This window comes from Silene latifolia, chromosome Y, assembly GCF_048544455.1.
Source record: "Silene latifolia isolate original U9 population chromosome Y, ASM4854445v1, whole genome shotgun sequence".
In the NCBI taxonomy this organism is placed as follows: Eukaryota; Viridiplantae; Streptophyta; class Magnoliopsida; order Caryophyllales; family Caryophyllaceae; genus Silene; species Silene latifolia.
The window spans coordinates 193,994,054-194,014,979 of NC_133538.1; the positions used below are offsets into that span (position 1 = coordinate 193,994,054).

The 20,926-nt window shown below is 37.6% G+C and overlaps 1 protein-coding gene and 2 long non-coding RNA genes across 4 annotated transcripts; 2 read left to right on the top strand and 1 right to left on the bottom strand.

Moving 5' to 3' along the window:
• Positions 1-53: 53 nt before the first annotated feature.
• LOC141626926 (uncharacterized) lies at positions 54-13,152 on the bottom strand. Its single transcript, XR_012536496.1, has 3 exons — positions 12,766-13,152; positions 12,538-12,678; positions 54-744 (listed from the first exon to the last, which is right to left on the bottom strand). It is a non-coding gene; the product is annotated as an uncharacterized LOC141626926 (long non-coding RNA).
• LOC141626925 (uncharacterized) lies at positions 5,615-8,476 on the top strand. The gene is made up of 3 exons (XR_012536495.1): positions 5,615-6,121; positions 6,219-6,326; positions 8,113-8,476. It is a non-coding gene; the product is annotated as an uncharacterized LOC141626925 (long non-coding RNA).
• A 2,105-nt stretch (positions 13,153-15,257) lies between the features above and the next one.
• Positions 15,258-17,460, top strand: LOC141626830 (uncharacterized). Of its 2 annotated transcripts, none has more exons than XR_012536417.1 (4): positions 15,258-15,409; positions 16,026-16,228; positions 16,409-16,515; positions 16,992-17,450. XR_012536417.1 is itself a non-coding variant. In XM_074440449.1 (4 exons), the coding sequence occupies exons 2-4, from the start codon at positions 16,091-16,093 to the stop codon at positions 17,319-17,321; spliced, it is 618 nt and encodes a 205-aa protein (XP_074296550.1). In that variant the 5' UTR covers positions 15,258-15,409; positions 16,026-16,090; the 3' UTR covers positions 17,322-17,460. The 2 variants fall into 2 exon arrangements, 1 of the variants encoding a protein (XP_074296550.1); XM_074440449.1 differs by lacking the exon at positions 16,409-16,515 and adding an exon at positions 16,534-16,753 and having other exon boundaries at positions 16,026-16,158; positions 16,992-17,460.
• Positions 17,461-20,926: the final 3,466 nt, after the last annotated feature.

The following is a 20,926-nucleotide window of genomic DNA, read 5'->3' on the forward strand; positions in this document are numbered from 1 at the left end:
AGGGAATGATAATTTCATTAAAAGTCTTTTGATAATGATTCCATTACATTAGGTGCTCCTTATATAACATTGAACTTAGGATGCTTTTCAGGAAAATAAGGGAAATAACTTGGATAGTAATCCATTGACTATAGTCATCAAATGCAACGGCTTGATTCCTTGGTTTTGTCCTTATCCTTCAGGTGATTACTACTGCACATGTCAGAAGGTTCCAGCACATGCTCAATGATTGAAATGATGTCATTTCTAGAAGATCCTCCTGCCAGCATACCCCTTGCCAACCTGTCATTCTTTGCCTTTCCTGCAACTGTCAGCAGAATGCAATGTTGCATTCAAGAAATGTACTGCAACAGCTTCAGTGGTATCATATCCACTCGTCATCCACTAACCACCACCACAAATGATCCCCTCCCATGTATTTGGACTTTATGTCAAAATTAAAGGTAAACAAATGCCCGGATTGATGGAGTACAACACTAAAATGAAGACGGGTAAAAAGACCTACACGTGAAATTTACATGCCCAGTACAGCTAATGGATTTACTCATTGGAGTACATAAAAGAAACATGAGTAGTAAACTAGTAAGTAGTAACCCTGACATGGATTTACTCATGTCCAAGTGCGAAATCGCTTTCTTTACAGGTAGTATAGTAAACGAAGAGTGCAGGTTATCGGATCGAAAGAGTCTATAAGAAATACTTCATTCTATCATCCCTTCGCATTGCGTTGTATACCGCTTGCACCTGCCAACATAAATCACTTGCAATTTTAGTGAGCAAGGGAGGGAGAGCGAAAAAGAGAGCAGGCAAGCTTCTGGGAATGAAACCACCTGTTCTGGAGTAAAACTACTAGGGACTCGAATTTGGACAAATAAGACTCGAAAACAAGAACTAATTTGGACGGAATTAGACTCAAACAAAGGACTCGATTTGGACACTTAGATGGACTGTTTTAAGGACCAACAAACTATATAAGGACAGATTTAGAAGCTAATAAACGATTCAACCAAAGCAAGGCACGAAACAGCCTGTTTTGGACGAATATAAGATCCTAATTAACTTGATCAACTTGAATGAAAGCAATGGAAATAAGATTTGTAATTTAAATGCTTATGAACTAAACATTCAAATAACAATTTCCACAATGACTTAAGGCAACAAAAACAGAAACTTTGGGACTGTTTTGACACGAAAACAAGAACAAGTAACCGGGATATGACTTAAACTAGATCACGAAGCAGGTTTAAGCCTTGGAATTAAACTCAAGATCACGAAGCAAGAGCTAATTCTGCCTCAAACACTAAGTAATGAGGGGTTTTCTGCACTAAGCAAGAAGAAAATTGATTGAAAACTTCAGTTTTAAACTCATATTTTAATTCACTCAAATCTGATTTTTACAAAGAGAAAAGAGCTCCTTAAATAGAGTCCTTGTTGCAATCCTAGCCCTACATCTAAAGTAGCATCTAAGGGCTCAAAAGAGTCTTCTAAAAGGACAATAAAACGGCCCCAAGGACCTTACACAAATCAGAAAAGTAAAACTACAAGACAACTAACATAAAGAGGATTGTTGGCAATAGTACAAGCTTTTTTGGCATGCTCTTCTTATTTATCTTATAAGGACTTCTTGGGCAGCCGGTGAGGCTCATCCATTAGGAGTATAAGACCCAAAGTTTCAGCAAAAAGTACTTTAGAACTTGTTTGGACAAAAGAAGAAAGCTTGAAAGCGATGTTTAGCACATACTCCAAAACCGTATTCATTGTGACCACTCGGTTTTGGTGCTGTCTTTTGCATCTGATTTAAACCCTTTCAAGATTAATTATCCTAGGCAAAAAGGCTCTAAACTCATCATAGATGAGTCTTAGGCTGGAAAATGGCATGTGTTCTTAGACGGAATTGAAGTTGGACCTCGATTTTGGTGAAGGACCAAAACCGGGTAAAAGGATGCTTGGTGTTGTTGCCATTTTTGCTTCAATCCCTCCCTCTTCAAAAGGACTTGCCCTCAAGTCCTCGAAACCATCATCCTCAATGTCCTTATAGCTTGGACTCAAGTCCCCAACATCAAGTGTGACATGAATTCCCAAGAGATCAATCTTGTACTTGTTGAACCCAATTTGCTTGATGACTTTGAAAGGACCTTCTTCACTTGCCATGGACTGTTTTTTCCTTTGCTTGATGTCCTTAATCTTTCTCATATTCACCCATACAAGGTCTCCTGGCCTAAATACTTGTGTTTGCTTAAGAACCATGGACATTTCTTTGCATTTGGTGGCCTTAGCATGGATGGGAGGTTCCTTTTCAACTCGTTTCTTGACTCATTTCCATTCCTCAACACTTGGCTCGAAAATTTGTATTTGGGCAACCTCTTTGTCGTGTCCATTGCCACTAGCCTTGCACTCGAATTAAAATGAGCTAGTTGAACTTGGAATAGAGAATGTAGTAGGCTCACATTGCAAGCTTTCAAAGAAACCCTCGGTTTGATCTTTCCATTTGAGTAATGCTTGAACCCTTGGCTCCTTGAACTCATCTTTGGTATGGACAACATGGACAGTCCCCACGCCGTCCTCCCCTTGACCCACCTTGTCTTCATTGATCAATAATACTTTCTTGGGTGGTTCAAACAAGGACTCGGGTGGTAGGGGTGCTAGCACAACTTTCTTTGAACCAAGCTTGAAAGTATAGGTGTTGTCTTGACCATTGTGCATTGAATCTTTATCAAACTCCCATGGCCTATCAAGTAGAAGATGGCAAGCATCCTTAGGTATAACATCACAAAGAACCTCATCAACATAGCTCTTGTCCATGGAGAAGGACACTAGGCATTGCTTATCCACCTTAAATTCAGCCCCTTTGTTGAGCCACCTCAACTTGTAAGGATTAGGATGATCTTGTGTAGGCAAAGAGAGCTTCTCAATGAGAGTATTAGAAGCCACATTGGTACAACTTCATCCATCAATGATAAGGTTGAAAACTTTCCCTTGAATGGTGCACCTAGACCTAAAGAGTTGTTGTCTTTGGTTTACTTCCATAGGTTGGGTACTCAATGCTCTCCAAATGACCAAACTCACTCCCTCATCCGGTTCTACAACCATGGCAGCCTCCTCTTGCTTCTTAGGCTCCTCACCATCATCACAAACAAGTATTTCATCCTCACCCCAATGAACTACCTCAAATGTGCTAAGGGCTCTCTTGGTTGGGCACTCTTTAGCATAATGACCGAATCCTTGACATTGGTAACATTTTTTCAGAGATGTGGTGTTTTTGGGTAGAACCATGGGTGCCTTGCCTTTGTCAAGAGTAGGTGTTTTGTTTTGAGGGGTTGGTTAATCAACCTTGGCCTCGGTTTCGGTTGAGGAGGGGGCTATTTTGGCGGCTGTTTTTGTGGGGGTAGCTTTCCCCTTTCCCAATTTCTCAACCCTCAAAGATAGGTTCACAACCTCCTCAAAGGACAACACTTGATGCATTCTTACCTTACTAGCAATCTTAAAATCCAAACCCTCAATAAACCTAGCAATCTTTTGTTCGGGTTGTTCATTGACTTAACATTGCAAGGTTAATTGTTCAAAGTCTCTAAGGTAAGACTCAATGGGTTGTCGGTCTTGTTTAAGTTGAGTGAGCCTAATAAACATGTCTTGAGTGTAGTATCTAGGCACAAATTTATCCTTAAGTTTCTTTTTCAACTCAGACCATGACTTAATAGCCTCTTTACCATCTCTTCTCCTCTGATTTTTTAAGTTTTCATACGAAAGAGAAGCATAGCCTTTGAGTTTCAAGATTGCAATTTTGAAAGATTTGCTATCCGAATAATCTTTAAACTCAAAAACTCTTTCAACGGTTCTAAGCCAATCTAACAAATCCTCGGGGTTTAGACTACCATAAAAATCAGGGATTTCAACCTTTACATCCTTGTTATACTCTTGTTGAAAAGCCTCGACCATGGAGTCCTCCGAATCTGAAAATGGCTCCTCTTCTTGGATACCTTGGCCTCCTCTTCCACCCATGTAAGCACAGCCTCTACCTCTGTCCCGTGGTAGTTGTCCTCTTCCTCTTGGTGGTGTTGGAATGTTAGCCATGATGGCATTGAAGGAATCCAACAACAAGTCACATTTTTCAGAAAGTTGAGTGACTTGTGTTTCAATTCCGGTAAGCCTCTCTTCACTCATGGTTGTTTTTCGTGTTTTTGAAGGTGGTTAAAGTATGTAATGAACTCAAAAACCCAAGACTAATACAAGATGGAATTGTGTTATACCTTGCTCTGATTACCACTTTGGAGTAAAACTACTATGGACTCGAATTTGGACAAATAAGACTCGAAAACAAGAACTAATTTGGACGGAATTAGACTCAACAAAGGACTCGATTTGGACACTTAGATGGACTTTTTTAAGGACCAACAAACTATATAAGGACAGATTTAGAAGCTAATAAACGATTCAACCAAAGCAAGGCACGAAACAGCCTGTTTTGGACGAATATAAGATCCTAATTAACTTGATCAACTTGAATGAAAGCAATGGAAATAAGATTTGTAATTTAAATGCTTATGAACTAAACATTCAAATAACAATTTCCACAATGACTTAAGGCAACAAAAACAGAAACTTTGGGACTATTTTGACACGAAAACAAGAACAAGTAACCGGGTTATGACTTAAACTAGATCACGAAGCAGGTTTAAGCCTTGGAATTAAACTCAAGATCACGAAGCAAGAGCTAATTCCGCCTCAAACACTAAGTAATGAGGGGTTTTCTGCACTAAGCAAGAAGAAAATTGATTGAAAACTTCACTTTCAAACTCATATTTTAATTCACTCAAATCTGATTTTTACAAAGAGAAAAAAACTCCTTAAATAGAGTCCTTGTTGCAATCCTAGCCCTACATCTAAAGTAGCATCTAAGGGCTCAAAAGAGTCTCTAAAAGGACAATAAAACGGCCCCAAGGACCTTACACAAATCAGAAAAGTAAAACTACAAGACAACTAACTTAGAGAGCATTGTTGGCAATAGTACAAGCTTCTTTGGCATGCTCTTCTTATTTATCTTATAAGGACTTCTTGGGCAGCTGGTGGGGCTCGTCCTTAAGGAGTATAAGACCCAAAGTTGCAGCAAAAAGTACTTTAGAGCTTGTTTTGACAAAAGAAGAAAGCTTGAAAGCGATGTTTAACACATACTCCAAAACCGTATTCATTGTGACCACTCGGTTTTGGTGATGTCTTTTGCATCTGATTTAAACCCTTTCAAGATTAATTATCCTAGGCAAAAAGGCTCTAAACTCATCATAGATGAGTCTTAGGCCGGAAAATGGCATGTGTTCTTAAACGGAATTGAAGTTGGACCTCGATTTTGGTGAAGGACCAAAACCGGGTAAAAGGATGCTTGTTGTTGTTGCCATTTTTGCTTCATGTTCACTGGAACTGACGCATACATGTCCGATATTCACAGATACATATAAACATATTTGCCCCTTGAAGATGTTTTCTGCTTTACTTGACCCTGTGTAACGCCCCGTAAATTTCGGACCGTTAATATATTTCAGAAATAATTTATTAATCAAAATAAAAGTGATAATTAAGTATTTAAAGTAAAAATAATTTAAAGAAATATAATTTTATTATATTTTGAAGAAAAGTATTTATTTTGATAGTTTTGAAATGTTTAAAAATAGTTTAAACCGTGAAAAATCTTTTATTTTGAAATAAGGGCGTATCGGGGGGAAAATGACAATTCGTTTGAACGTTGGGTAAACGAATTTGGAAATGGGTCGTGTGAATACTCAATTTTATTGTAATCTCGTGTTTAAAGACTTTGGACTTGACGGAATTTGCGTTTGACTTACGGATTTAACTATTATTGAAACGAGTCAAAACCGACTCGTTAAAAATCCCGACTAAAAATTCCGTACGTACTTTTCCTCCTTTCTTTCTTCTCTCACGCGTGACAACCCCCTTCCCCTTATTCACTTTTCTGATTTTCTTGTTCTTGATTCATCATCATCAACGTATCAACCAAAAACAAAACACCATTCTCACAAATCGAGCTATTTTGGCCATAAAATCTTCGTTTCTTGTCCGTTTTTCGCGAAATTTACCTTTCCGGAATCCCCTCGCCACGATCTACAACTTAGTATGTTCTAATTTCAGTTTTCATTAAGTTTTTTTAAGACTAATTTTCGGAAATTCGGTATTTGTGTTTAATTTTTGTGTTTTTATTGTTTAATTAGGTGAAGGATTGGAAGACGAGTTCGGGGACTCGTATATTGTAGAGGATAGCGGTTAGTTGTGGTTAGGGTTTCGGTTTTGAGGATTAATTGCTCATTTTCTAGCTTAAGGTAACATATTTCGAGCTACTCGACGAATTATCGTCACATGTTTTTGATTTTTGTATGTTTGGTGAATTTTTGTTTGGGTAGTAATTTTTCACATGTTAAACTTAGTTGCATGCAAGCTTAATTTGTGCCTTTTGGTAGTTTAAATTATCAAAATTGAATTGGGGACGATTAATTAATTTTCAGACGGTCTTATAATGTATAAAAATGAAAAAAAAAAGAGGAGAAATGGTCCGGCAGCGGGCCCGGCAGCAGCCGGCAGGCCGTGGCAGGCCCGTGGTAGGCCCACGGCTAGCCCATGGTTGGCCCGGGTCGGTCCGTGCTTGTTTCGCGGGTTTTCGTGCAATCTTGGTCTTTAGGGTTAATTAATATTAGAATAGTATAAGTAACAAAAGGGTAGTAATTTGAATTGAAGCATACTAGTAACAAATATTATGTTAACGGAAAAATTGTGCTTATATTAATAGTTATCACATGTTAGGATAGTTTACAAAATGAAATTGTAATTAATAGGCTCAAAATGAATTTTATAGCTATAATTGTAATGCTTTGTTGATTGTCTTAAAAATCGAGCCTTAGTCCCTTTGATCGATGCGATGTCGATTAATTGAGTGATTGGTCACCGCAATTTGATCCGCACTGTCCGCAGTGGGGTTGCGGGTAAAAATTCGGTTGAATGATTTAGATAATCGGCCTTTCTCTTGTTTTAGGCCATTTATTATATCTCTATTTCACATGTGTAATTAGTTGAATTTAAATAGCTTCTTATTTAGTTAGTTGAAATTAAATAGCTTCTTATTGTGTAGTAATGGCCCTAGTTTCCCCTAAAGCCTTTTATATTGTTATAATTGCTAGGATTGGAAATTAGTATTGAATTCTTATTGAGGAACTGTTGGGATTGTATGCTGTAGATAGACATTTATATAGCTTTCACATGATAGAAAGTTAGAATTTATGTTGGTAAGTAGGACTTTTTGCCCTCTTAAGGTTAAGTGGGTGTCTTACTTGACTTATGTGGTGAGTTTTGGGTGGTGTGGGCTAAAATATTCAAGCTGGGACTAGTTGTGACTAGGTCCTAGGTGAGTATTTCGGCCTTCATCATAGATAGGTCTTTGTAGTCTCTGACGAGTATATGTTCACTGCTTGATAGCCTTTGTGTTCCTGACTAGTGGATGTTTATCCAAGTTGGGGCATGACCTCAGGTACTAATTTTGATAGTATGGGGTCAGCTTAAGTACTAGCCGACCCTTCGGTGGTGTCCTTAGGGTACTCACTTCACTTTGTTTTTAAAAAAAAGTTGTGAGTCTTGGGTGCGGTGGTGTGTATCCGCATGTCTAGGTCTCTGTGCATTTTAGGCTAGGGTTGTGTTGTCTCTTGGCCATGTTTTCTTAATAGTAACCGCTGAGCCAAGATACCGGTTCGATTACCTTCCCTACCTCGTGGTATAGACTTGAGTTACAAAGTGACTATTGACCGTACTAAGAACTTATGCCTGTCTTTGATATATTGCCCTTTCTTGTATGGTGATTTTATGAATCGTAATAGGTGAGATGTAAGCGGATTCTGATTGATAAAGTTTGGATTACTATTTGTTATCCGATTCACATGATAGTTTAGTTTGGTCATTTAGGGGTCATTTGTTAGAATACATGATAAGTAAATGGTTTATCAAATTGTTTACATGTTACATTACATGTTACATTAATTTTGACGATTCGTGGCTGGGAGGACTCGAAGTTACTCCCCACTGAATTGTGGCTTTCGTGTTTGTATAAAATGCGATTGACAGGTTGTTGATGCTTAGTTGGGGGTCACAGACGGCTAGTGAGCAAGGAACCTTGGACCTAGTTTTGGCTATTTTATTAGACAACCTTTTACACTTTTGGTTTGTATATAATTCGAAGGGACATATGTCTCCCTTTTTATTTTTGGTTTGTATCCATATATTTCCGCGTCTTTAGTTATATATGTAAGTTAGGTTATCAGCTGTTGCAGGGTTATGACACTCTTCTTGAGTTGGAATTGGTTGTGAATGGTTTAGTTAGAAAATTTTTTGAAATTGCAGGTTTTTGGACTAGTTGAACCATTTACAAACATATCCTACCAGTTTTTCTGTAGAATTTACGTATATAATTAAGGCTAGATTTAAGGGTGTCACACCCTGCCATTTCAAGCAATGCCTAAGTCCTCAAAAACCAAGTACAAATTGTCATATCGAACTAATAGTTATTGACTACATGGCACTAAATCTCGATTAGAGACGGTATATAAGTCATTCGTTGTGGTCTGCTCTTGGACTTTGTCTCTTCGACTGCAAGTATATTAAACAAAATAAAAATTTATAGTATGGGATAAAATGTTCACATTTTTATAACGGAAATTCATATTGGGCTACAATTTTCCTGATACCTAATGCCATAATAAATAAAATCAACTCTATTTGTAGAAACTTTTTGTGGTCAGGGAAATCTGAGTATCAGAAAGCTCCATCTATTAGCTGGGACACCTGCTGCTTGCCTAAAGATGAGGAAAGGTTGGGTATAAAGGAGGCAAAGAGTTGGAACAAAGCTTTACTGGGGAAATATGCTTGGTGGCTAGCCAATAAACAAGACCATTTATGGGTCAAATGGGTTAACCATGTATACTTGAAGGGTAAGGTTTGGTCTAATTATGTTACCCCTCCTGACTGCAGCTGGTCATGGAGGAAAATCACTCATACTATACAAGACTTTCACCAAGCGTATACTGGAAACAAATGGTTGAATGATAATGCTCCTTATACTGTTCATTCTGGATATAATTGGTTAAGACATAAGGAACCTAGGGTTGTTTGGAGTCATGTGTGTTGGAATAAGATGAATGTTCCCAAGTGGTCTTTCATCTTCTGGACAATTATGCATAACAGACTTCTGACCAAGGACAGACTAGTGAAGATGGGAATTACTACTGATTACTTGTGTGATATCTGTATGATGCAACCTGAGGGTCATCAACATCTCTTTTATACTTGTGATTATACTAAATCCTGTTGCAGATTTCTTCAGGCTTCTTTGAGAATCAGTCTCCCTGTTTCTGGACTTGTTCAGTGGTACTGCTAGGAGATCTAAGTTTCAGCGCAGGTATATTGGAGCATGTTATGTTGGATTGTTTTATTATATCTGGAGAGTAAGGAACGAGGCCAGGCTTGAGCACTATGTAAGGACACCTGCCAGGGTGGTGCAACTTATCCTGACTGAAGTGAGCACTCGGTTTAATAGAAGGAATTGCAGCATTATGAAGCAACGAGATTCTGATTGGCTTCATAACATCCACTGATGTTTAATTTTGCTTGTTTACTTGATGTAATAGCTTGATATATGCAAAGTTGTACATAAACTCTTATTCTTTGATTTATAATACTTAACCTTTCCTCAAAAAAAAAACTATAACAAAATTGTATTTTTTGACAGAAATAAATTATTTTTGAATGCAAAAGGTAGGGTTAAGTGTCGTCTTATAGACCTAAGAAGGTCAAACAAGAAGATTATAGTGAAACAGAGAGGGTAGATGATTGTGCAAAAGTAAAACAGAAGGCCAATACATCATACAAGACATGAAAAGAGTAATGAATGTCAAAAAATCCATCAACTTTACCGTCTTACAGGCTACACGATACCCCGTCTTTAACAACCATTTTACGTTGCTTTGTAAGATATATTTCTCTCCAAGATGTCGCCATTACTTTTCGGTTAGTCTGATTATAATTAGTGTTTGGTGTTTCCCAATATGATCCCCTTGTAATATAAACATATAAACATGTAAATACAAGAAGCTTCAATTACAAATCGTGTTTTACATTCGCTGAAGCTATAATTACCTACAAAAACATATCGTGTTAAGATAAGAATACTAGGGCATGGTACTCCTAATGGAGCACAAACTGGCCAGTTTGATCCCTGGATATTTCAGAATAGTAGGGACTGCCTTCAGACTGCCATTAGTAAATTGTTATGGATTGGTCACTACATGACAGGGAGATGGAAGTCAAGACCTCTCAGTTCTAAGAGAGGCTCATAACTCACTCTTCACTCTTTTTTATCGTCTTCCTTTCTTCCTTTAACACCTCTGTACTCTGTAGACACCACCACACTCTATAAACTGCTTTTGTAAAAGGCTCTTTTAATTCTCAGAATAGGATATCTAAACAACTGACATCTCCAAGCTGCACAGCTATTTCCAAGAATCATTTCACTCAAAATATCTATGATGGAGGCTCAATGACTCACACTAACACGATCTCTTCGACTAAACCACACAGAGAAAGGTGTGTGTGGTATTGACTGGCTCTCAGTGCAATTAGTTATTTAACCATCTGGGCAGCATGCAACTCCACTCCGGCCCAAAGAGTTCAATTTCCATTATGATTGTCATATGTATGGTAGATCTTGAAGAAATAAAAGACAATTAAGAGCGTGGAAATTTACAACTATGTACAGTAAATGCATGATGCATAAGTTAGTTACCATTATTGCTATGAAGGTACAAATACTCTATCTCAAGTTCCCATTGGATGAAGGGTAATCCAATACTTACCATTATGTTATTTTCAAGGGATGGGTAAAGACCTATCGTTCTCTAACTTTCAAATTTCTGGCTACCTTAGAGATCGACCGACTGTCACCCTCGTTGGATTCAAACCCGGCTCCTTAGTAACTTTCACAAGGTTACCATAGAAGACTTCGGTAAGATGCTAGGGCTCCCCCACATTCTGGGCATACGGGTAAACGCGGGGCTCACAAGAAATGAGATTGAGACACATAATAAATTTTGGGATGTCACATTCAAAAGATGAGTGTGGCGGAGATGCGCATGTTGAGGTGGATGTGCGGACATACAAGGAAAGATCGGTTAAGGAATGAGGTGATTAGGGAAAAGGTTAAAGTGGCGCCAATAGAGGACAAGATGATGGAAAACCGACTAAGATGGTTTGGCCATGTGAGAAGGAGACCTATGGACGCACCAGTTAGGAGGCTGGAAACTTGGAGAACAGAAAAGGTCCCTAGAGGCAGAGGAAGACCGAGACAGACATGGTTGAGAGTGATAGAGCACGATATGAGAGTTCTGGGGCTTGAGGAGAGTATGGTGACGGAGAGGGCACAATGGAGGGAAAGGATACATGTGGTTTTTTAGTATTTGATGTTTTTTGACAGATTTAGTGTTTTTATTTATTTATTTAATTTAAAGAAATTAATTTATTTATTTTTCTCTCCTTTATTACACACTTTTTCAACAACCACTTTCTTATAGATTTTACCTGGTTCATTCCGGATCCTTAACTCTATTTCGGTTTTTAAAAATCGTTTTAATCTTTTCTCTCGATTTAAATTTTAAGTTTTTATAAAAGAAAGACGGAATTCGATTTTAAAACCCCTAAGTTCACCTTGACTTTCCATTACATTTTCGTTCTCCCTTTTGTTTTTTATCTTCCCTTTTTTATTCGCATTTTGAGGCGTGCGTTCACCCATGGACGGTTCGAAAGGATGATTCATGTCAGCCGACCCCAAATCATTTTGGGATTAAGGCTCTGATGTTGTTGTTGTTGTTGTTGTTGCATCTCTAGGAGGAATGAACGGTTCCCTTGCAATGCTAGTTCCCTAGACGTCACAAACCTGTGCCTTTCGTAGTTTCTGACGTTGTTTTCCAATTCCTTACTCTCCACTGCAGAAACCCGTCACAACATCGTCTCCAACATCACCTTGGAAAACTTTATTTAGATTGCCCTTTTCCAAAGAATTACCTTGACCCTCGCTTGTCACCTACGAAAGCATCGTGACTGACAAGGAGCCATGCTTTTTGAAGGTGTAATCACTTTGATTGCAGATTGGGTAGGTTTTAAAATGGAACTTCATTGTGCTGATTCTGTTGTACTCGGTAGTGTGGCCCTAAGTAAGCAATATTGCTCATTCTTGACAAGGATTCAGTATGAGGGAAACGAGGAGAAGGTATACCTATCATCAACCGGAGGGGAATGATTGTACCATGTGATCAGTGTTGTACCATTTCACTACCCAAAAACATTGGGATGCCCAAAATGATACGAGTATCTACTAACATTTTCATTGCTGTTAGTTTGAATCAGTAACATCAATCACTTTATCTACAAATTTATAAACACCATACTGCATCTCAATAGCCAATGAAACACATTTGTGCAATCATTTTGGGCAAGATTTACCTCTGGGATGGGTTGTTGAAGAACAGATTCAACAGCTATAATCATGGAATGTACGAAGTCTTCACCCCCAGTTCCAATAGCACCATAATTGTTTTTAACAATTAACACCACGAGGGAAGATGAGAAAGAGAAATTCCCCTCCTATTATGTGTAATAACCTAAATGTCAGGATAGTCCTCATCAAGCAATCAGAACAAGATATTATTGAAATAAGGCCTTAGAACATACCTTCTTATCCAAAGATAGCCATTCATTGGCTGAGTCATCTGCCACTGTCCCTCCAATCACAACGTTTGTAGTTTGTCCAACTCTTCCCTCCGTCTTTGACACTTCTGAACGAACAAAACAGTGTATACACACAAATACTCAATCACTGGACTGTACCCCCAAGACTATACGAAAAGGCAAAAGAATAGAAAGTTCCAAGGATGTCTCAGATTATATGAAAAAGGATGTCTGTTGCTAACAGAAGTCTCTTTTTTAATCAGTTTTGAAGCAACATGGCTCCCGGCCTATAGCGGTTGCGCTTCTTTGCAAAGGGAAGTTGCATTCGATGCAATTGCCGACAAAAAAATCATCATGGATTATGGAGGAACAACATCTCTGTGACGTTAATGTTATGGGTCCAGCCCATATTTTTGGTGCACAGGTATGTATATTATTCATAGGGAGAATGCACATGGTGCTCTTGAAATTTCAAATTTTTCCCGAAATATCCAATTTTTTGTTCGGGAAAATTTTAAGAGACTATAACTCGTGTCTACGAGTTCAGAAAGTGATAATTTTTTTTTTCCAAATCGATTATCTTTCCGAGAACTACGATTTGAAAAAAAAAAATTGTCGTATTTGGATCCCGTGGCTATGAGTTTTTGTACGTCAAAGTTTTTTTACCGAACAAACTTTGAGTTACCATATCTCTTGGTCACGAATTCCAAACTCGACAATTTTTTTTTCAACTCGTAGTTCTCGAACAGATAATCAATTTGAAAAAAAAAATCGTCACTTTCTGAGTTTGTAAACACGAGTTATAACCTCTTTAAAATTTTCCGAATAAAAAAATTGGGTATTTCGGGCAAAACTTCAAAGTTCAAGGACACGCGTGCATTTTCCGTTATTCATATTGTGTTTTGTGTGTTAAGTCTAAATGACTTAACTTGTTTGGCCCAAACTTAAAGGTTTTGTGTAATCCCCTTTATCTTTTGTTGCTTTAAGCTAAACTAGGCAGCAGCTATTTTGTGGCTCATAATACACACAAAAATCTCAAATTAAAAAGGAGAGAAAGGTAGAAAGTATACAAGTGTTTCAGCTCGGATTTTGCAGGACAGCCCTCAGTAAACTGAAGATTGCCGGAGTTTCAACTGTTGGATCGTCTTGAAACTTTGCCAGCTTGTTCCTGACATCCAAGGCCACATTCTGACCGCTGGGATCATCATTTTGAGCTATGGTTTGTCTGTAATCGTTGCTAGACAGAATCTGCGTTTTTGGTGATATTTCTTCACTATTGCTCTCTTATTTATAAGCTCTTATGTATGAACTTGTTGGTGGGACTTGAAGCCTTTGTAGATTAAAATTGGGTTTCTTTTACCCTCAATTTTATCATAATAAGAGAGGAAGAAGGGGGTGGACTCCTTAAAAGTCCCGTGGTTTTTATCCTTCACACGGAAGGGGTTTTCCACGTATAATTCGTGTGTGTTTTAAGGAGTTGTTTGGTTACCCATTCTAAAACACATGAATTGTAATTCATGGGATTTGCAAAATGGGGGCGTTGTTTGTTTGCCCCAAATCACATGAATTGAAGTTCCATAGGAACTCCAATTCCTCCATGATGTGGGAAGTTGCTTACCTAGGTCCCCCTAGGTAAGTGGAATTTCCTGTGGAATTCACTTCCCACATTCCAACCAAACAAGTTTTTCCAATTTCATGTGATTTATAAAATCATGGGATCTCTCAATTCCTTGGAACTTCGATTCCCTTAGCGAACCAAACGACCCCTTAGTTTTCTGCTTTTTCTTTATTTTTCAGTTTTTTCAATCCATTGTTGGGTTTATACTTGGTGATTTGTTAGGGTAAATTTGGATTGGTGTTCTAATTGGATCACAAATATTATCCTACAACCAGTTGTATAATAGCATTGTACAACCGCCTCAAAGTTGTTGAGCTTATACACAAAGTTGTTGAGCTATCTTACAGGTTATTGAGCTATTTTATGAAGTTATTGAGCTTAATAATTATTCTGTTAAGTTCAATAACTTTGTATCATAGCTCAATAATTATGTTAGTAAAGCTCGATAACTTTATAACAAAGCTCAACTACATTGAATAAGTTGTATATACCACCAGTTTTATATTCCCTCCTAGTCTGAGTGTTGGTTCCTCTTTCCATTTCTATGCTAGTCGGGTGTTGGTTCCTCTTTCCTTTTTTGCTAAGTTTTGTGTGGTCCAAAATCAATTTCATGTGGGGTAGGGGGTTTTGTGTGGTCCAAATTCATTTCCTTAATTTTGGTGCTCAAAAGAAAGGGACCAACACACAGACTAGGAGGGAGTAATACATTAACTGCTAATGGCCTGTTTGGCAAAGGCCATTTCATTTGGAAATACGGATTTGGCCTAAATACAATGTTTGGGCTCATAGCAACATTTGTATTTGGATTTCATTGAAATCCCACCAAATTTTTAACAGTAATAAAGTAGCCCATTTGAAATCCGCATCCAACCCCCCGTATTTCCAAATCCCCAGCCCGTAGTAAACCTCATATCTCACCTTTTCAATTGGGGATCAACGATTAGCTTCTCACGACGATTTCAATGAATTCAATCGGATTTCTAGGGTTCATGCGATGATTTGCTTCTCACAAACATCAATCAGATTCAAGTATGTTAATCTATCTTTCGATTTTTATATTGTTTATCTTTTCAATTATTCTCTACATAAATTAATCCATCTTTTTGCACATTCGATTCTATGGATTTTTAATGATCGTATCGCAATCAAATTAGGTTTCCTTTTATTATGATTGTATCATAATCAAATTAGGTTTCCTTCTATTCGAAAATCTGATTGTTTTCTGTATGATTTGTTGTGATAATTTATATTTGTTGTGGCTGTTTCGAAAATCAATTTAGCTATGCGTTTTGGTGATGATTTGTTCTCGTAATTTATGTTTCAATTTAACCGAATATATGGAAACTTGGAAACACGTAAAATTTGAAATGGTTATCATTATATGAATTGATGAGGAAGGTTTGTTAGTAGTGACTCAGTATGAAAAGACAATGTTAACTGTGGAGTAATATTCATAAAATAGGTTTTTCGTTACGAAAATGGTTATATAGCAGTGACTGAGAGTGATGGTGTCTGATATTAAGTTTCAGAAGGCATGAAGGATAATTTGAACAGTTTAATTACATGTTAGTTTTATTGGATCTTATTTAGTACTATTGCTTTTTTTATGTACTGCTGTTGTTACTTTTTTTTTTTTTATGTGCAGCTACTGCTACTAGACAAAAATTCATTGAAAACGGAATATAGTAATATGGCTGGTGAGAATAATGAATGGGAGTCACTGAAACGAGTCAGAATAGAAGAAGAAGAAGAAGAAGAAGAAGAAGAAGAAGAAGAAAATGATGATATGAAGCTTTTTACACTAGTTGTGGGTTGTGTTGTTATAGTAGGGGCGTTGAATTACAAAAGGTATAAGGTTACAGATTTGACTTGGAACGAACACGAACGTTCAGAAAAAAAAAACAATGTGGCTAGATACATTAAGAAACAATAGAAAATGTCAAGAGCAATTGCGTTTCGATAGGAGTTGTTTTGAGAAATTATGTAGAATTCTGAGATCAAAGGGTGCTCTGACCCATCTTTTTGTAGGTAATGGCTGGAAAAAGAAAGCAAAAACAAAAGTCAAGTGAGATGAGGAGAGGAAGATGGTGTTAGTACCACGTGACGAGATGGCTGAATGAGATACATATACCAAGGTAATGCGCCTGCCTTTTATTCTTTTATTTAGCACTGCCTATTTTATGTACTGCTTGCTTCAATGGTTGGTATTTGTACATTGATGATTCTGAGGATAGCAGTAGCATTGCCTGCAGTGGCTCTTGTTCTGAACCTCAGTGTTCTGCTGTATATAACAGTGTTCTGATGTATATAACAGTCTGCATCATCAACTATTCAACTGCAATAATATTGCACAGTTTACAGTTTTGTCCCCCTGTAATTTTGTCATCCATACTTCCTTATTGCTGTCTTTGAAATGAAAAGATGTTGCAGAATATATACTGCTTTATATTTACAGAAACCAGTATAACATTGACTACTTCCATAATGTTATATAACCTTCTGTTCATCTTTATAACAAACCACCTACTTCATCTTCTTGTATAATCAAGTATGTAGTGCTGTCTTTTTTCTAGACTAACATGTATGTCTTTTTTCTACATACTCATTGTAGGCTAACCCAGCTCCTTCATCTTATGCCAATAAATATATCGAGCATTGGGATGATATACCGATATTACTTGGACCCGATAGAGCTGCTGGTGATGAAGGGGAGCACTATGAAGAGAGTGCTACTATGATGGATGAGCAAGCATGTGATGGTTCGACTTCCAGCATCAATACTATTTCAACAAGCTCCAGAAAAAAACGAAAAAGTGATAGTCTAGTCGTAAATATGTTCGTGGAGGCACCGGTGAAATTTCAAGTTCTCAAAGACCTTCCGAGTGATCAAAAATTAGATTGGATTTTGCTTTGTCTTGACGAGTGTAGTAGAGCATTCTAGTTAAAGTTATAAATTGAATTTTATGATAGTTGGACAATTTGTTGCTTCTTTTTTGTTTTGATGTTGAAATTTGTGGGTTGTAGTTAAAGGTGCTGTTTGGCCTTACTTGTGTAAAAGAGCTTCTCCTTTTTAGAAGGAGTTTTTTCACAAGCTACTTTTTGAAAAAAAATTATTTGTTTGGCCATACTTTTGTAATAGCTACTTCTTATCAAATTTATATGTTTGGCCTAACTTTCTATCTAGCTTCTTTTTTTTTTTTTTTTTAATACTCGTTTTGTTTGTAGAATCATTATTTGAATAAAAACAATTTTTTAAAAATTTAATGTAATCACTCGAGAATTGTACTTAAAACATATGATTACTCTTCAAAATAGTTTTATACACCTTTGTCGAATCAAAATTACGCCGATAAATAGTTGGAGTTGATGATTGATTACATGGTACTTTAATGGTGTGTATGTGAGAGAGACAAAGGATTGTGCAGAAGAGAGTAAATGGAAACACCAATAACACAGCATATAAAGGGGTAAAGATTTTCTGGAGCCAAAAAAAAAAAAAAAAAAAATTGGCGCAAAACACTTGGATTTTTTGGTGCTTCCTTGAAAAGTAGAATGAGAAGTAGAAAATTGTTACTTCTACTTTTTGGGGCCTAGAATGAGTTTTTGACTTTTCAAAAGTAGTTTTACATTTGTATAAATTTATACTGTTTGGTCTGACTTCCCATTTTCCAGTTAGAAAAGCACTTAAAAAGTTTGGCCAAACATGCCCAATCTATGTCGAACGACTATTTTGTATTGCGGGAAATTTTGGCCTAAAACCTTGTAATATGAGTTAACTACTTGAAAATTGAGTTTGGATCAAATTTGGATTCTCAAATTCTTTGTATTGCCAAACATAGAAATTGGATTTCAAATTCTAAATTTCAAATACTTTGTTTCCCAAACAAAGAATTTGGATTTGAGATTTATGATTTCACATTTCTAATTTGAGATTGGTCATTTAAAATGAAATCCAAGTATCCAAACATTGTCTAATTGGATTGATTGTGTTGAAGTTGATCCTTGTTGGTGGTGGTGTTGTGATTACAACCTTGGTCCCTTCAATTAAATCACGGTAAGGTTATGTGCATTCGACCTTTTACCCCAAGGCCTCACCATTTATGGTAGCCCTTGAGACACGGCACACGGAGAGTTTACAGTGATTCACAATATAACTTTTTTTTTTTTTTTTTTTTTTTTTTGGCAGCTGTGAAAAAAGAGTTTTACATTATAGTGGTACGGCTAACTAAACCATACCTATAAACTACAACATAAAACACCATAGAACTACTAACAACATAAACTAAAGCATGGTAACAATTGCATCGGTAAACAACGTCGTGTTGATGGCGTACGACGGAAGTCGGAACACGCTCTTCAAACTCAATATCCACCCCAATCTCTAATGGATGAGCAACGCTGGCCAAAGGAAAACACCCATCTTTGCTTGTTTTGATTGATGTAGCTTCAGAGAAATACCTGCAACAAGACCCAAAAAAGAGTCTCGGAGATTCATCTCTTTGGCTTTGTAAATCTTCCTCAGAAAACCAACGAGCCTCCACAAACTCATTTTTACTCGTCTTAATCAAATCAGCTTCGGAGAAATATCTACAACAAGACCCAAGAAAGCGTCTCGGAGATTCATCTCCTTGGCTGTGATACACCTTATCTGGAAACCAACAAGCCCCTTGACCCAACGAGAGAAAACAAAGTGCACTTACGCCACACGGACGTAGAAAGAAAAGGCGGAAAGCAGACCACAAAAATCTGTCTCCAACGGAGAGTAATCTCCTACACTTTGTAACACAAATCCCGCTGACCAGAACCCCATAGCCAAGAAAAGCGAGTAAATAGGTGGTAGCTAAAGGAGGAAACCACTTGAAATTCCTCCTAATCAAAACCATCTCCGCAGACCGCAGAGAGTTAAACTCAACACATACCCAATGCAAAGTACTAGTCATTCTAATTAACCCATGGATAAGAGGACAGGACACCCCAAACCACCGGGAGTTTATTAAATAACAAAGCAGAAAAAACACAAACCACAAATTAATCATGAGCTAAAGAGGGATTCCACCGCATCCGACCCAAACCAAACAACACAGCCAACACCCGACTCCATCATACCCCACACATCTCAACCAAAAAAAGCCCCAAACACGACCTCAGACACAAAACAAATGACGGATTCGACGGATCACCAAACCATTGACCGATGAAACGGAACACGCTGACACCAAGACACCAACAAAAACAACAACACCCGACACCAAACAATACTCCCCAGGACCATCGGCTTGCATGCAACTAGATCGACCATAAGAGACACACATACAGACATAAACCTGACTCGGAAAAGGACCAAAAACAGTAGAAGGGGAAGGGGAACACAAGACCAGCCCCAAAACCGCAACTACAAAACACAAACAAACAGCGCAAAACTCATGACCACCAACCGACAAAACACATGGACGATTTCTACCAGGGGTGGGGGGAGGGGTGGGGGGAGGGGGAGACACCCCTGGGTTGCATGAGAAGCTTTCAATGACAGGACAGAGCATTGTAAGAACGGGAAAGGAAGAAAAACAGACCATGAAGTCCACCGAGAAGACCGTCGGTCGGTCAAACCAAGATCCGATCGCCGTCAAGAGGAACAAAGTCTAGGTCAAACAAATGGGACGAAAACAGTGGCGAGATGCGATGAATCGCCGGAGATAGGCCTTTGGATGGCCTCATCTCCGGCGATTGGGCAGAGGAGACGGAGAAGGCGGTGCGTGGTCGGAGGATGCGGCGGAGCAGACTAGGGGATTTTTGGGATTTTTTTGAGGTTTTTTGGGAAAGGTAGAGAGAGAAAGTAGCAAAAATTAGCTTCGCAATGATTCACAATATAACTTCTCGTCAAGCATTTCATGAAGTTATACCTAACATTATCCACATAAGTACAATAATAGCATTATTATAATACCCCTTCCCAACATACACAATTATGCAGAATTCACTCCAACTCCACTGATGCACAAATTGAATTTGACTAACCCCGGTAGACAATAACACAAATTGTAGAATAAGATCATCTTATCGGGTCAGACGGTTCTTTTATTGGTGAAAGACTACTTTATTATTATTACTAAAATAATTGACTAAATGTATAATGTGTAAATGACGTTTTAACCTGATTGTAAAAAAAAAAAAAATTTATGCTAACATAATTTTATTAACGATCATTATTGCTTCAACTTGTGATTTTATTAGCTAGACTGATTGACACTTGATGGCAGATTTTTTTACTTTAGATGGTAGTTTTGAGAGGTTTTTTTTTTTATAAAAATGATAATTCAATTGTATTTTAAATTTTTAATTCACATAACATTGCATTACATACAATATGTACACGTCTTCTCTCTCTTGATCTATGTATCAAAAGTATGATAAATGACCAATGTAAATGCGATATAACCTTAGGCCTTAGATCCCTTCTATTCGACATGTCCTCCGCCTCACTTCAACCACGCATTTATATGATGTACTCAATTATTGTCAATGACTCTTGAAACGTTTCTGACAATG

Coding starts and splice junctions, on each gene's coding strand:
- LOC141626830 (XM_074440449.1), top strand. CDS start 16,091: ATGGGAGTCACTGAAACGAGTCAGAATAGAAGAAGAAGAAGAAGAAGA. Junction 16,159..16,533: donor AGAAGAAGAAGAAGAAGAAA/ATGATGATATGA, acceptor CGCCTGCCTTTT/ATTCTTTTATTTAGCACTGC. Junction 16,754..16,991: donor GTTTACAGTTTTGTCCCCCT/GTAATTTTGTCA, acceptor TACTCATTGTAG/GCTAACCCAGCTCCTTCATC.